At 38.5% G+C, this 16,074-nt stretch overlaps 1 protein-coding gene across 1 annotated transcript in view; it reads left to right on the top strand.

Annotated features, from left to right (window-relative positions):
- Positions 1-16,074, top strand: part of LOC121457940 (importin subunit alpha-4) — a 72,495-nt gene that overhangs the window by 28,487 nt on the left and 27,934 nt on the right. Inside the window, exons 2-6 of the mRNA XM_041667030.1 lie at positions 1,058-1,102; positions 12,691-12,780; positions 13,071-13,100; positions 13,195-13,247; positions 13,370-13,465. Of these exons, the coding sequence (XP_041522964.1) occupies positions 1,058-1,102; positions 12,691-12,780; positions 13,071-13,100; positions 13,195-13,247; positions 13,370-13,465 (314 nt within the window). The remainder of the gene's footprint in view (positions 1-1,057; positions 1,103-12,690; positions 12,781-13,070; positions 13,101-13,194; positions 13,248-13,369; positions 13,466-16,074) is intronic.

The following is a 16,074-nucleotide window of genomic DNA, read 5'->3' as shown; positions in this document are numbered from 1 at the left end:
AGCCTCGTCTGACTGCCTTAAGCAAAACTATAACTTACTGGAAGAATGAGGTAGCTTGTGGATGAGGGTGTGGGCATTCTTGATTCTATGTCCATTTTCTTCCTAGGGAATTTAACGGCACCCCCTTGCTTAGAACCCACGAGTTTACTACAGGTGATCGTTTCTGTGGTATTTGTCAAGAGACAAGATAGGAGAGAGTAAGGCAGTTTAGATTTCCTACGCAAAATATACAGAAGCGAGGACACAGCTCACACGCTCACCTTCCCCCCCACAACCATCACCACCACTACCAACAATAGCAACAAAACATACACATGCAGTTTAGATAGAATAGTAGTTCATTAATAGCCAATCTACTCCTCAGTTTATACAAATCAATCAACAGATGTTTGATAAAACAATGTCAGCCCCCACCCACTCTAAGACAGGGTCTCCCTGTTTAGCCCTGGCTGTCCTGGAACTCACTTTGTAGATCAGGCTGGCCTTGAACTCACAGGGATCCACCTGCTGGGATTAAAGGCATGCGCCACCATTGCCTGGCTCAGTTGTCATCTTTTTTAGCTAATTGCAGTTTATTATTTAAAAAAGAATTGATCAGGTAGATGCAATGGCACAGGCTTATGATCTTAAACTTGGAAGGGAGCTGGAATAGGAGGAGTTTGAATTTAAGGCCAGCCTGGGTTATGTAGTGAGATCCTGTCTTAAAAACAAACAGATTAAATAAATAATAGTTTTTAATTTTTAAGATTAAATTTGGGAGCTGAAGAGATGACTTATAGTTAGGGGCTTTGGCTGGTCTTGCAGAAGATACAGGTTCAATTCCTGACATCACCTGGTGGCTCGCATTCTTCTGTAGTCCTAGGAGATTCAGTGCCCTCTTCTGGCCTCTGTGGGCACTGTATACATGTGATACAGAGACATATATTCAGGTAAACGTACATATAAAATAAACCTCAAAAACTTTTAAGAAGATTAAGTTGATTCTTAAAAAGAAACAATTTGCATATTAGCAGTACTAATACTTTGATACTAATGTGATCTTTATTTTTATTTGTAGACAATGCGAAGACACAGAAATGAAGTGACAGTTGAACTCCGGAAGGTAAGGGGAGTGTGCATCTCAAGAAATGAGTTAAGGTATTGTTCTGATTGGGGATGTGACGCCTCATTCCTGTGATCACAACACTGGGGAAGTAAAGGATGGAAGATTAAGGACAAGGGTTATCTATTACATAGCAAATTTAAGGTCAGGCTGGCTACATGAGACCCTGTCTCAAAAAAACTGGTACACAGAACAAGGGGTAATTTTTTTCTATGTGAAAATTGTGTATAACTTGAATTATGAAAATACTTTGGCCCACCAGTAATCCCTAAAACCACTCAGTACAGCCACACCAGGGCTGCCAAGGTGGCTCAGCATGTAGAGGCACTTTTTGTACGGTAGAAGGAGAGAACCCACTCCACAAGTTGTCTTAATTTTCACACATCCTTCATAGTACACGTTCTCACACACATACCGTATATAAACACACAGTAGTACTAATAAATAAAAATTCATATAACTAAATAGTTCATAATTCTATACAGTCAGCATCTATTTTGCTAAGGCTTCTGGGTATTTTGAGAAACACTTTGTCACTGTTAAAATTTCACAACATTTAAGGAAGCTGCTCTCTTAATCCTCTCTGGTCTGTGTATGGTAGGTGCCCTCCCTATTTCCACGTCCTACAATAGGAGAAAACTTATTTGTTGCTAACTGAATGCAGGTAGTGTCAAGATTATTTTCTTTCATTTTATTTGGAAGAGTTTAGAAAGTTACCTTGGTCTGAATAAGAATGGATCCCATAGGCTCATATTTTAATGCTTATGGGAGTGATACTAGGAAGTGTAGCCTTGTTGGAGGAAATGTGTCACTGGGAGTGGGCTTTGGGGTTTCAAGTGCCCAAGCCAGGCCCAGTGGCTCTCTTCCTGCTGCCTGCTGATCCAGATGTAGAAATCAGCTACCTCTCCAGCACCATGTCTGCCTGCACGCCTCCGTGCTTCCTGCCATGATGATAACAAATTAAACTTCTAAACTTTACGTCAGCCCCAATTAAATGTTTTCCTTTACAAGAGTTGCTGTGGTCATGCTGTCTCTCCACAATTTGACTAAGACAGTTATCTTCACCAGATTCTATTTTGATGTGAACCTATTTTATAGGAATTTAAATTGCCAACCAAGAAAGTATATTTATTTCTCTATATACTTGTGTTTTCTAAGAATATATTTGGAACTTACTTCAAATCTTGGTATCTTAAATTAGATCCTTTTTCTGGATTAACTCATTCCTAAAACTCCTTTCTCTGTTAGATTAACATTATGAAGCTTTTCAGTCTTAAAGAAAAAAAAAAGTGTCTATATGTACTGTTTACCTGACTTCTGGTTTCTGTTATGTGAACCCTTGTTTTCATTTTATCTCCTTACTCTCTTCTCTGTTAAGTCTGTATGCAGATGTTGTACAAGTGATTCTCAGACATCTATACTTCTGGTTTCTCTCATGTGGACAGTTACATAGGAATTAAATATTTTAGCTCAAGTCATTAGCTGACAAATGACAAAACTTTTAACCATGATGCTGTAATATGTCTGAGTGTAAATGTTCAAGGAATAATATTTTATAAGTTGAGAACCAACTTAAAACTTGTTACTGGTATTTCCCACTTTGATACATTATATTAAACTTATGATCTGTTTTTGATGGTTGATCAGTTAGGTAAGCTAATGTGAGACAAATTAAAGCCTTAGTGTAAGAAATCACTAAATGCCTCATTTGCCTGATCAGATTCATTGTTTGTATCAGTTAGTTGTTTCTCTTCTTAAAATGTTTCTTTTAAAAAATACTCTATATTGTAGATCAGTGAGGTGGCTCACCAGGTAAGGGCACTTGCACCAAGTTTGATAACTTGAGTTTGATCCCCAGAGCCTATCTAAATGTGGAAGGAAAGAACGAGCTCTCTCTCAGCCTGTCCTTTGATCTCCACCTGAGCACAATGGCATGTACATATACCCTCTACACACAGAGTATTACAAATTGAACTGAATGTGGTAGCCTATACCCATAATCCCAGTGCTTGTAAGGTTGAGACAGAATTGCCCTAAGTTCAAGGTTAGCCCGAGTTTGTGAAACACCTATCTCAGAAAACCTCAAAAGAATAAAACGACTGTCTTAGTGTTCTATTGTTGTAAAGAGACACCATGACCATGGGGCTTGCTTACAGTTTCAGATGTTTAGTTCACTGTCAGCGTGGCAAGAAGCATAGGCACATAGGCAGACGTGGTGCTGAAGAGTATTCTACATCCTGGTATGCAGGAAGCAGGAAGAAGAGAGAGCCACTGGGTGTGACTTGGGCTTCTGAAACCTCAAAGCCCATCCCCCCACTGACACACTTTCTCTATCAAGGCCACATCTACTATAACAAGGCTGCACCTCTTAATCCTTTCAAATGGTTCCACACCTTAAACATTCAAATATATGAGCCTATGGGGGACATTTTTATTTAAACCACTACAACAGCCTTGCCTTGAACTTTCTCTATATTTGCAAGGTATACAGGAAAAATTGTAAGATTATATTGGTTAGTTGGGCAAAGCATTTTGCAAAATCTAATGCCCATTTCTGGTTAAATGACTAAACACCTGCAAAATGAGAGGAATTATCACATTTGATGAAGAGCAACCACAAACTTCGTACTTAGTGGTGAGAAACTGAAATCTTTCCCTAAGATTTGTAGGCAAGGATCCATTCTCACTGCTGTTAATTATTATACTGTTAGAAGTTCTAATCGATGCCAGAAGAGAAGGAAGGTAAGAAGAAAAGCAAGGAAAAGATAGCTTTGTCCATGTCAAGACAGTCTGTATGGGAAAATCCTAAAATACTCACTTTTAAGGCTTCTGTGGCTGAGAAAGTAAATGCATTGGTAGTAGAGTGCTTACTAGCCTGTAAGAAGCCCCATGTTCTACCCCAGCTCCACATAAACCAGTTTTGATGCCTACCAGTGATCCTAGCTCTTTAGGGTAAGGCTGTCACAGCCATCTTCAGCTATATAGCAAGTTTAAGGGTCAGCCTGTGAATATATGAGACCCTATCTGTAACTGGTCTTTGGACTGCCAGCTCATGAATAACGACACAGAGACTTTTTTATTAAGTATGAAAGCTTGGTCTTAGATTAGACTTGTCCCAACTATCTCTTGAAACTTAACCCATTTATATTAATCTATATTCTGCCACATGGCTAGTTCCTTTTCTTCAGTACTGTGCATCTTACTTCCTCCACATCTCCCTTGTGAATCTCCACCTCTCAGATCCTGCTCCAGAATTTCTGTCTCTCCCCGAAAGTCCCACCAATCCTTTCCTGCCTAACTATTGGCCATTCAGCTCTTTATTAAACCAATCAGAAGGTACCTTAGGCCAGTGAGGTTAAACAGAAACACAACTTCACACAGTCTAATAAAAGATTATCCCAACACCTATCTCAAAAAAAAATAGATATTACAAGATCTAGACTGTAAATGAATTTGATAAGCATAACGTTTAGTTCATAAAAGTAAAAATCAGTATAAATACTAACAACATGCAGAAAGAGGATTAAAAACAGTACCATTTATAGTTACCCCAACGAAATGAAAATATAGGAGGTGGCAAGATGGCTCAGTGGTTAAGGCATTTATTGGCAAGTCTGATGACCTAAGTTTGATTTTCAGGATGCAGATGGTGGAAGGAGAGAAGCAACTCCTGTGTATTGTCCTCTGATCTCCACACCTGTATTGGTACACATACAGACAGACACACACAAATACATAATAAAAACATGTAGAAGTTCTATATACTGAAAACTATGACATGCTATTGAAAGGAAGGAAGATTTATGTAAACAGAGTTAAGTATACTATATTCAGACTGGAAACCTCAACACAGTGAAGATTCTATCCCATATTGATCTGTTGGTTTAATACATTATCTAGCAAGAATTTTTATAGACACTGGAAAGCTTATTTTAAAATGTACTCTAGGATAGCTAATACAGTCTTGGCAAAAAAGGAAAAGGAAACAGGAATTGGTTTTCTCATTGTGGAAGCTTATAGTATATAGTGAATAGTAACCAATACTTTACCACTATTAAGACAGTTCCACAGATCCATGAACAGAGGTAAACTCTGAAATAGACCCAAGTCCCCTGTAGATTTCTTGCTTATGTATGTATTTAATGGTTCTATGAATTGAACCTAGGGAGCACATGTTAAGCCTCTGCCACCAACCCATAGCCTTAGTCCCCAGCTGATTTTTGGTAACAGTACAAACCATTTCAATGGAAGATGGATACCCTTCTCATCAAGGGGCACCAAACAACTGAACACCTATATAGCACCTCAGGTTGTTGGAGTGGTGGCTCAGTGGTTAAGAGCACCAGCTGCTCTTCTAGATGATCTTGAGTCTCACCACGTGGTACATCATAGCCATCTGTAACTACAGCCCGAGAACATTAGTTGCCCTCTTCTGGCCTCTGGGAATCAGGCACATGCATGGTACATAAACATAATATGCAAGTAAAACATTTATATAAATAATAATATTTTAAAAAACAACAAAAATATACCTCAACCCAGACATCATACTATATGCAAAATTCAGACTCAGGTAATACATTTAAACATACAAGTATAAAATTTGTAGAAAAAAATAAAGGAAATGTTCATAATCTAGGGCCAGACATAGACTTATGAGTGGGTTACAAAATCATAATCTATAAAAAGACAAGCTGTGGGTGAGTCTCTGGCCTTTCCATCCACACTTCCCCAACCTAATAGATCTAGCCCATTTCCCACATCCAGTACTGGCCACCCCACTTGTTCTTGAAGCACCTTCTAGGCTTCCACTCAAACATGCCCTACCTGCTACCACCCTCAGGCCCCTTCTGCACCAAATCCAACCTTTTTACCCTGCCAGAACTTCCCTTCCTTTTCTAGGATCTAGCCAGGTGAGTTTCCCTGACCTCCACATATAGTACCTTGGTCTAGTCTAGCCTCACCTGCCTGTGCCATACTAATCTCTAGGCTTCTTCCAGGACTCTTCCTAACTGTCCCCTAGCCCATAGGTCCTTTCTATTTCACACCCAACCTTTCCACCCACACTCTAGGCATGGGCCAGGAAGCACATCCTGTACACCAGCCCAGTCCCCTTTGTCCATTCATTTAACTTCATTCTACCCGAGCCATTTGCACCCTCAAGGCCCAACCTACCCATATATCCCTCGTCTGCTCTTATCCATGTTATACTCAGAACTAACAACAACCGAAAGGTCCACATGCTCGTATCTCATTGCAAAAATACCAACCATATGACAGATCAAGCCAATGTCATCTCTCTGAAACTTAATAGACATGTTTTCCAGCAAGAATTACCTTGGTGAGCCCAGAACTCAGACTTCATTTAAAAGTACAATCATAAACTTTATCTGAGAATTCAAGGAATTTAAAGAATATTTAAAGAAACAATTTAGTGAAATTAAGGTGAAAGAACTTAGGGAAAATAAAGGACTGATGCCCAAGAAAACACAAATGCAAGACTGGTCGAAATGACAAAAACAATTCAGGATTGGAGAATGGGATTTAATAAGAAGATAGAAATATTAAAGAGATTCAAGCTGAGATGGTAATGGAATTGAACAAACTGGTGTGGTAATAGAATTGAATCAACTAGAAAACTCAAGGAAAGCCTTCAAAGTAAAATGAATCAAGCAAAAGAAAGAATACCAGTACTCTTAGAAGATAGAATGTCAGGAATGGAAGATAAAGTAGAGGGTCTAGATCAAATAAGTAAGGAATTTGAAAAAAATTTAAAATAACAAGGGAAATGTTGGGACATACAGGAGATGTGAGCCACCGTGGAGAGCATTAAGTCTTTGAATTAGCGTCATAGATGAGGGAGAAGAATCAGTTCAAAGTCAGTGACACAGAACAAAATTTCAACAAAATCATGGAAGAAAACTTCCCCAAACTAAGGAAAGACACATCCACACAGACAATAGACAAGATCAACAAGAAAACAAAAGGGGACAAACAGAAACGAAGGAAATAGTGAGTTGTGATGACATGCTTAAAATAACTTTATTTCATCAAGTTAGAAAATCTCAAAGAAATGGCTAAAATTTTTGATACATACCACTACCAAAATTAAATCAAGATTAGATAAGCAACTTAAACAGATCTACAAACTCTAGTGAAATAAGAGCAGTAATTAAAAGTCTCCCAACCAAAGCCAATCCAGGACCAGATGGATTCAGTGTAGAAAGACAAAAACCATCTGATTGCTTTATTAGATGCAGAAGGGGTTTGATAAAACCCAATATCCTGTTATGATCAAATTCTTGGAGACTAGGGATATAAAGGACATATGTCAACATAATAAAGGTCATTTATAGCATCACTGCCAGCATCAACCTAAATGGAGAAAAAAAAAAGCCTTTCTGCTAAAATCAGAAAAAAGTCAAGGTCATCCACTTTCTCCATATCTATTCAATTTAGTACTTAGAAGACAACTGAAAGATATTCAGGAGATTAAAATAAGAAAGGAAGAAGTCCAAATATCTTTGTATTCAGATGATGTGATCATATACATAAATGATTCTAAAAACTCATGACACTAAACTTTCACAGCTGATAAACACCTTCAGCAAATGCAAAGAAAAGCGAACATCCTTAACAGTAGCTTTCCAATAAATAAATGACAAAAGGACTGAGAGATAAATCAGAAACACAATATCTTTAACAATAGCCTCAAAAGTTTTTTGTGGGGGGTAACTAACCAAACATATGGTAGATTTGTATAATAAAAACTTTAAGACATTAAAGAAAGAAGTGGAAAGACTAGAATGGGAAAATCAAATGTGGGGAAGGGAAGAGGGGGGAAGGAAGGAGATGGAAGAGGGACAACTACACTAAGGACCATTTGAGGTGCTGTATGAAAAACTACTACAGTAGAGGCTTTTAAACACCTGTTTATGAATGAAATCTAAATGATGTCACCATGTAGCAGGGGAGACAAAGCCCCAACGAGACATTTCTTGCAGCCAAATGAAACCTTTGCTGGAAATGGTTGCATCTAATTGAGTTATTGGCTAAGGGAACCTATGGAAATCCTCAAACTACCAATGTGATTTCTAACGCTGTTGATTTTTCTCCACAAACTGATGGTGAGGCCCTGTTGCTGAAGGCAGCAACTACATAACTCATTGTACAGAGAAATTGAGCTGGTGCCTACCTGGAACCTTCACCCCTATGGACTAGAGTTCATCGTACTGGAAAGTAACTGTATATTACCAGAGGGAAAGATAGCACACAGCCCAGCTACAAACGTTCAGTCTACAGCAGTGTCCTGCCTGTAGGATGTGCTGGTGCAGTGGTGTGGCGAACAAGTTGTGGAAGTAACAACCACAATGGATTGAAGTCCTTTTTCATGAGATGGAGACCATGCTGACACTGCCCAAGAACCTGAGACTACATAGGTTCTAGACCCAAGGGGGTACCAGATACCACTGTCTGCTAAAGGAATGTAGCAATAAAATGACTGCTAATGACATTCTGCTATACCCAAGCTTTCTCTTGCGGTTGATGGAGACAAATTCAGAGACCTACAACTGGACAGTGTGTATAAAGTGAGAGACTTTGAACATGTTGTCCTAAATGGGATGTCTTTGTCAAATACTTCCCTTCAGGTCTCATGAAACTTGATGGAAGAATAGGCAGAAAGATTTTAAGAATCAGTGGGGATGGGAAATACCAAGGAAACAAGGCCTTCTAGACACAGCAGGATTGACACACATATGAACTCAGACCATGGCAGCAGCTACAGGGCCTGCATTGGTTTAAGTCAGATGGGGTTCTCAGTACTGAGAGTGTAAGTGGACAGAAGTTCCCATTCCTAACACAGAAAGCCATCTCCAGTTGTTAACTGCTTGCAAAGGAAAAATTGGTTTTCTCCAATGGAGTTCCTCTGGGTATGCAAATCAAACTTAAGGGCAGGCCCCGTGTCTAGCAACAGATAGCCAACACAAAACAAACACAATGGTATTTAACTTAATGCTTTGCCTAGTGCCCCCCAGATTTTTTGCTTATATTCTGTCATTTCCTATTTTGTGTTTTAATGGAATGTCTGTGTGTGTGAATGGGAATGTCCCTGCAGCTGTGTTTCTTGCGCTATTTCTTTGGTTTTGTTTTGTTGTATTCTGATTTGTTTTTTTAGAAAATTTTTTTAGATGCCTGTCTTCCTTCCTTCCTTCCTTCCTTCCTTCCTTCCTTCCTTCCGTGTGTGTTTGCGTGTGTGTGTGTGTGTGTGTGTGTGTGTGTGTGTTTTGAGACAGGGTCTCTATATATCTTTGGGTGTCCTGGAACTCACTGTGCAGTCCAGGCTGCTCTTGAACTCAAGCGATCTACTTGCCTCAGCCTCCAGAGTACTTAGTTTACTACCTCTTGGTTACTGATATCCTAAAAAAGGATCACATGATTCCTTGGAGAAATGTTCCAAGGAGTTTAAGGGTTGGCAAGGTAGTGCAGATTTTACCCCTAGCCTGTTAGGAACCATGAGGAAGGAAAGAGACAACGCTTACAGGTTCCAAAGATTTGAATAATTCACCAAATAAGCAGGTCTCTGGTTGATTAGAGCTGCAGGACAAGTATTCGGGAGCCTTGTTCTCCTGACAGCACCACGCAGGAGCAAAAATGGGGCTTATAAGCACAAAAATTACAAGCATTAACAAATGCTAAGGTACAGTTACAATTTTCACCAATCAGTCAAAGCTTAGGAACTTTGCTTATATGAACTGATTGATATACAATGCAAGCCTTTCAGTTCAGCCAATCAGTTTCATTTGTTCTCTGTGTTGTCAGGAGCAGCCATGGTGTTTCTAAAGAACTAAAGATGCGTAACGACTATTTCTAGAAAGTTTAGGGGAGGAGGTTGATTGGCAATTGGAAAGTTCTCCACTTTTATGAAACAAAAACTACCACGGGAGCACTAGATGAGACAGTTCCAGAAAATATGCTTGTCAGCTACTTCCACTTGGGAGAGGAAGAGTAATTAAATGACATCTTTATAAACTGAGTCCAAGAATTAAAAGGGTAGTTTCACATTGAAAAGTGGGTTGTTTCACATTTGCAGAAGAAGGTGGAAGGTTGATACAAAGGTACACGATTTAGTGAATTAAACATCATAATTGAAAAGAAATATAACAATTTAGGTATAGAAAGATGGTTTGTCCAGTGTGGTGGCACACACCTTATTCTAGTGTCCTAAGGCAGAGGGAGGCACATCAGAGTCTCAGGCTGGATTGATAGGGATAGCAAATTTCAGGCCAGTGAGGACTACCTAGCGAGGCACTGTCTATCCAAATGAAAAGTATAGGAAGCTTTTCCCTAAGTACATAAGGGTGCACCTACGAAAGCAGACATGTTATTTATGATGAAAAGTGCTATTCTGTGACAGGGATCTATTTTTATCCTGGAATAGTAGGAGTGATAAATGGAGTAAGATTCCTGAGAGATTTGGGCGCTTAACTTCTCAGGTGCTGAGAAGCTGAAGTGAACCAGGATGAAGATAGAAGGGATCAGGGTTAGAATAGTTTGGGGAAACACCATGACCAAAGCAACTTGGGGGAAAGAGGGTTTATTTCATCTTCTAGCTTGTAGTCAGTCATGTAGGCAAGTTGGCAGGAACTGAAGTGGAGGCCATGGAGGAGGGCTGATAATTACTGGCTTGCCCCTTGTGTTTGTTCCTCCTGCTTTCTTAGAGCACCTAGACTACCAGCTGAGGGTAGCGTTGCTAGCAGTGACTCTCCCATATCAACCATCAATCAAGACAATGCCTCTCACTTGCCTCCAGACAGATCTTATGGGGGTATTTTCTTAACTGAGAGTCCATCTATCTTGTGTCAAGTTGACAAAAGGGGAAAAAAAAAACTAGCCAGGATGATAGTTGTGCTGAAAGTTAATTTATTTAAACTTGTAAATGGAATTAATTTTAGTTTTTGGGAAGCAATTTCAGGTTTGTAGTTTGAAACTTAAAATTGCAAGAAATACAAAATATAAAAACCACTGTACATGCTTGTGGCACATAGCTTCCTTGGATTGTTAGCACTTTTCCATGTTTGCTTTCTTTTATTTATATATTAGATACACATGTATTTTTCTTTGAACAAGCTATAAATAATGACAGGATTTTCTATTACCTTTAGTATCCATAGAAAGAGACTTTTCTGTGTAATAGTACATTTATCAGGTTAACATAGGATTACATCTTCTAATCAGTAGAGTCGACTCAGAATTTGCAAATTGTAAGTCAAAGAGCCTATCCAAGATCACATACTGCGTTTCTTGTAGGTCTGGTCCCCAGTCTTTCTCATCTTTAGTGACTTCATCTTGGAAGCATGCAGGCTTTATTATTGTTATTATTAAATGGTAGTTTAGGGTTTTTCTGGTTTTTCTAAAGTTATTTAGTTTGATTAGGAATAATGCCAAGGGGATAATTGTTTTTTTCTTTTTCCCTGCATCAGACCAGGGAGCACACAGAGTTAATTTGTCCTTTACTGTTGGTAGCACGTTTTGTCATTTGGCCAAAAATACCATCTGAGATCTGCATGTATGGCTTAGTCGTAGAGTGCTTGCCCAGCATGTACAAAGCCCCAGGTTCTGTCCATAGTAACTGCCTCACACCACCAAATAAACATAACAGAACAAAAAACCAGAGAGCGCCACCCACCGTTGTTTTCACTATACCTTCATATATATCCATCAGGGGCTTTGCCATCTGTGAGGTACTGTAGTTTAAAAGGTAGCTACTGTTGGTTATTTGTGTAGTTACTAAGGAAGAATGATGACTATATAGACGTCATTGTGTTTGCATGTGCGGGCTTGTACATAGAACAGAAGTTAGTGTTATGCACATGTGTATGTAGTTTTCATTTTCTATTCTGAATGTTGCCATGAATATTAAGGATATTTAAATAACTTTTCTTCAGAATCGAAAAGATCCACAAATATTGGGTACCAGAAGTTTATTCAAATTTTAAGTTAAAAATTTATTGCTGTTAAATAATACTTGAAATGGCATAGTTAACATTCTGAACAATTTGGGTGTCATGAAATGTAGGATAGGAGGAACTCTTGTTTGTAAAATTTAGGTAGCAAGGGTTTAATCTGGACTGGCAAGATGGTCAGTCAGTCAAAGTACCTGCAGCACAAGCCTGACCACCTTCATTCAATTCCTGGTATCCATAAGAGCAGAAGAGAAAACTGAATCCCAAAAGTGTTTCTCTCACCTCTTCCATACATGGCACTGTGGCTAATTCATACGACATTTAATAATTTCTTATGCCCCCCAACTTGCAACTAGGCATTAATACTTATCCTAAGATCTTCTTAATAAATTGCTTCAGGCAGCTGTTAGCAGTAGGTAGATGAAAACTGCTTGATGCATAGTTCTGTACCTCAAGTACCCTTAGAGTGTTGGTCAGAACACTTGGTGCTTGAAGAGCTGGGGATGGAGATGGCACAGAAACAGTGGAATTAAACAAGTTCATTGTTAATTAATTCGGCACCAAATACAATTTTATTAACAACAGCCTTCATGAGCTCTTAAACATTTATCTATTACCTTTCAGAACAAAAGAGATGAACACTTACTGAAAAAGAGAAATGTTCCCCAGGAAGAAAGCTTAGAAGATTCAGATGTCGATGCTGATTTTAAAGCAGTAAGTCTTGCCCTTGTTTTTTTTTTTTTTTTTTTTTTTTGGTTTTTCGAGACAGTGTTTCTCTGTGGTTTTGGAGCCTGTCCTGGAACTAGCTCTTGTAGACCAGGCTGGTCTTGCCCTTGTTTTTATAATGTGTCTGTAAATACTTTCGTCATGACCAGGGGATGTTATTTTCAAATTTAACAAAAATCAGATAGTGATAATTACAAGGCATAGTAATTCATAACCTGATAGACTAATAAATAGTTTTGTTAATATTCTCTGCTGAACTATCTTTCTTTCTTTTTAAGCAAAATGTAACACTAGAAGCTATATTGCAGGTAAGTTATTAATTTAATACTACCATCCTGAATTGGTTTTAAATAAGTTTTTTTTTTTTTTATAAATGTCTGAAATATACACTTGTTGTTGCAGAATGCTACAAGTGATAACCCTGTAGTCCAGTTGAGTGCTGTCCAGGCAGCAAGGTAAGAGCTGATCTGCACCTTATGGTGTTGGAGCTGACTGTGCAGAAGTGGGGAAGTAGAGTATATTTATGTTCATAGTTTGAGAGCTACAACAAATATTAATCTTATGTTTCTTTTTATAGGAAACTATTATCCAGTGACAGAAATCCACCAATTGATGACCTAATAAAATCTGGGATTTTACCAATTCTAGTCAAATGTCTAGAAAGGGATGATAAGTAAGTCTGGATTTGCCTGCTCACTTTTTCCAGTTAATTTAAATTTAAAATTGGTATTTTACTAAATGGTTTGGTGGTGGTTTGCTCTCACTGAGCTTGGATTTGTTTTGTTTTGAGGTACTGTAGAAAAAACTCAAGCCTTGAGCAGGTGCTATATATTCTTTATATATATATATATATAGCAGGTGCTATACTCTTTAAATTGTCATACATTTCTATGTAATTTTCTTATTCTCTGATGGTATTTTAAACATCACAAATTGTATTTGAGGCACCATTTGCTTATGATTCTATATATAGATTAGCCTCATGACTAGTCAGCATGAATGATGTCCAGAACCATGTGGCTCTTCCTTACCCTGGGAATAGACCCGCAGATCACCGATCCTCTGGGTAGTACACTCCAGCCATGGTTAGTTGTCCCGTATCATGCGAGGGAGCGCTGCTTACCCAGAAGAGAAGGGAGGGCAGTCCATTTGTACATAGACATTTCTCAGGGCTGTGCATTAAGCTCCTTCAGTTTGAATTAACTTGGTTTGAACCCCATAATTCTTTAAAACAAATACTATTTTTGCATCTAGAACATATGGCCTGAAAAAGTTTTTTTGCTAAATATCCAAGAAAGTTTTAGTTGATTAAATAAAAATAAAAGTGCTGCCGATAAGGACTTTTTGTATTTGTTAGTTGTATTCAACTAACTCAGGCAAACAATACTGCAAACACCTTATGCTTCCACAGTAGCTGCAATCCTCCCTCTACCTCTAGGCCTTAACTGTGTCTGTTAATGCGTTGAAGATAACCTCAGCAAACATTAAAATGCAATGATGGTGCTATAGGGAATGAAAACAAAGCCACTTCCTTTTAGATTAACTTGTGAAAGAGTAAGCCCAAATTTCTATTTCCAATATTCTTCCTGTGTCTTTCATCTATCTGTATACTGTGGTTGCTGGCCCATCTGTAATCTACCTCTTGTATGGGTCTGATTTGTCCCTGTTGCCTGTCTGATCTATATGTGTCTGAATATGCCCCTATCCTTGTGTCTGTTCCTAACAAATGACTTTTGCTCTGTATTGGTCAGCACAGAAAACAGGGCGTTGAGAAAGGGATGGGGAATTCAACTAACTCAGGCAAACAATACTGCAAACACATGATCAAGCTATATCCACAAATTGTTTTCAACATTTATGGTGGATATTTGTCATATAAGGTTGCTTCTAAATCTGTCTGGTGTTTTCAGCAAGTGATACCACACACACACACACACACACACACACACACACACAATTCTGGGTCAGGAGCATGGAGGAATACTAAGATTAAAGCTATGCATTAGCTTAAGTTGTAAAAGTTGCTGATTGCATGAACAATCCAAGGCCTAGTAAGGCTGGTTACATTGTTCTCTTAAAGGCAAATTAAATTTAAAGATGCAGAACTCCTAAAAGGGTAGCTGGTTAAGTACACCGTCTTAAGTGATCTCAGGGGGGATTATCAATTGAGCTGTGAGGTCTGGAAAGTCTCAGTCTCTTTGGGATTAAGAGATACTTTGATTAAGATGTGTCACTATACTTAACACCTTAAAAAAACTGCCGTATATTTTCCATAGCAGAAAGTAAAGATAACTTTTATTCCAGCTGTTTAAAAGATTAAATTCCATCTTACATCTGCCAGCAAGGCTCCTTTTTTGTTCTTGGTTCCTGGCTCTGGTCCTTCCATTCCTGTCTATTTGATATAGCCTTTGGCATTGGTTTGTGGGAGTGTGTCTAGGAAACAAACAAACAAAAAATAGGACAAAATATAAACAACTTAATGAATAATTTCAGAGCCATCGCCCAAGTCATGAATAGAAAATTGCCAGTGCTTTTAGATAATGACTTTATGGTTTCTCATGGAAAGCTGTGTTACAGTGTAAAAGGCATGTTAGACGTCAGAGCCATAGAGATCCTGGTCTAAATCTAGACTTGTTGTTGACCAGAATCCAACTGACTTTTGAGCCTCAGTCATCCCATCTGTAAAAATTAGGTGGCTGTGAGAAAATGTACACAATTTAAACAAAATATTCTACATTGTTTATTTGCTTCATTCAGCTGTTTTTATATCTTTTTCTCTCTCTTCTTTTTTCCCATATGACCCTTTAGAAGACTTTCCTTGGCCTTGAAATTTTACTTTTTGTATCTTCCCATTTTCCATTCATGGCCCCCGTTTCCAGTGTTTCCTAAGTTCTCCTCAGGAGTTTGCTAATTCCTCCCATTCTAGTTAGGGAAGTCTAGATTGTTTGTTGCTTCCTGTTACAGCATCCTGTTAATGTCCACTCCCCAGTCTGCTTTTCCTACCTTCTCATTCCCTGCTTTCTGCCAGAATTGATCCGGTCAGCTCCGTCTGCTCCGTTTTCTACTTGCTCTTTATGGCACGTAACAGGTATTTTCCATCTGCACTGCTGCTAAAGCTGATCATTTGTTTTCCTTACTTCCATGTTTGTATAGAGATTTTTCTTCTCATTCCCTAGTTTTGAGCTCATTTCTTTTTTATTTTATATTTTTGGCTATATGTCTTCCTATTCCACTGTTTCTGACATTATATTCTTCTATCTTTGTTACTTCTTTTTAACAGAC

The sequence above is a fragment of the Microtus oregoni genome, unplaced genomic scaffold (assembly GCF_018167655.1).
Source record: "Microtus oregoni isolate MIOR12 unplaced genomic scaffold, Mior012 000001F_ref0000356, whole genome shotgun sequence".
NCBI classification, from domain to species: Eukaryota; Metazoa; Chordata; class Mammalia; order Rodentia; family Cricetidae; genus Microtus; species Microtus oregoni.
This window is presented reverse-complemented; position numbering and strand designations above follow the sequence as displayed.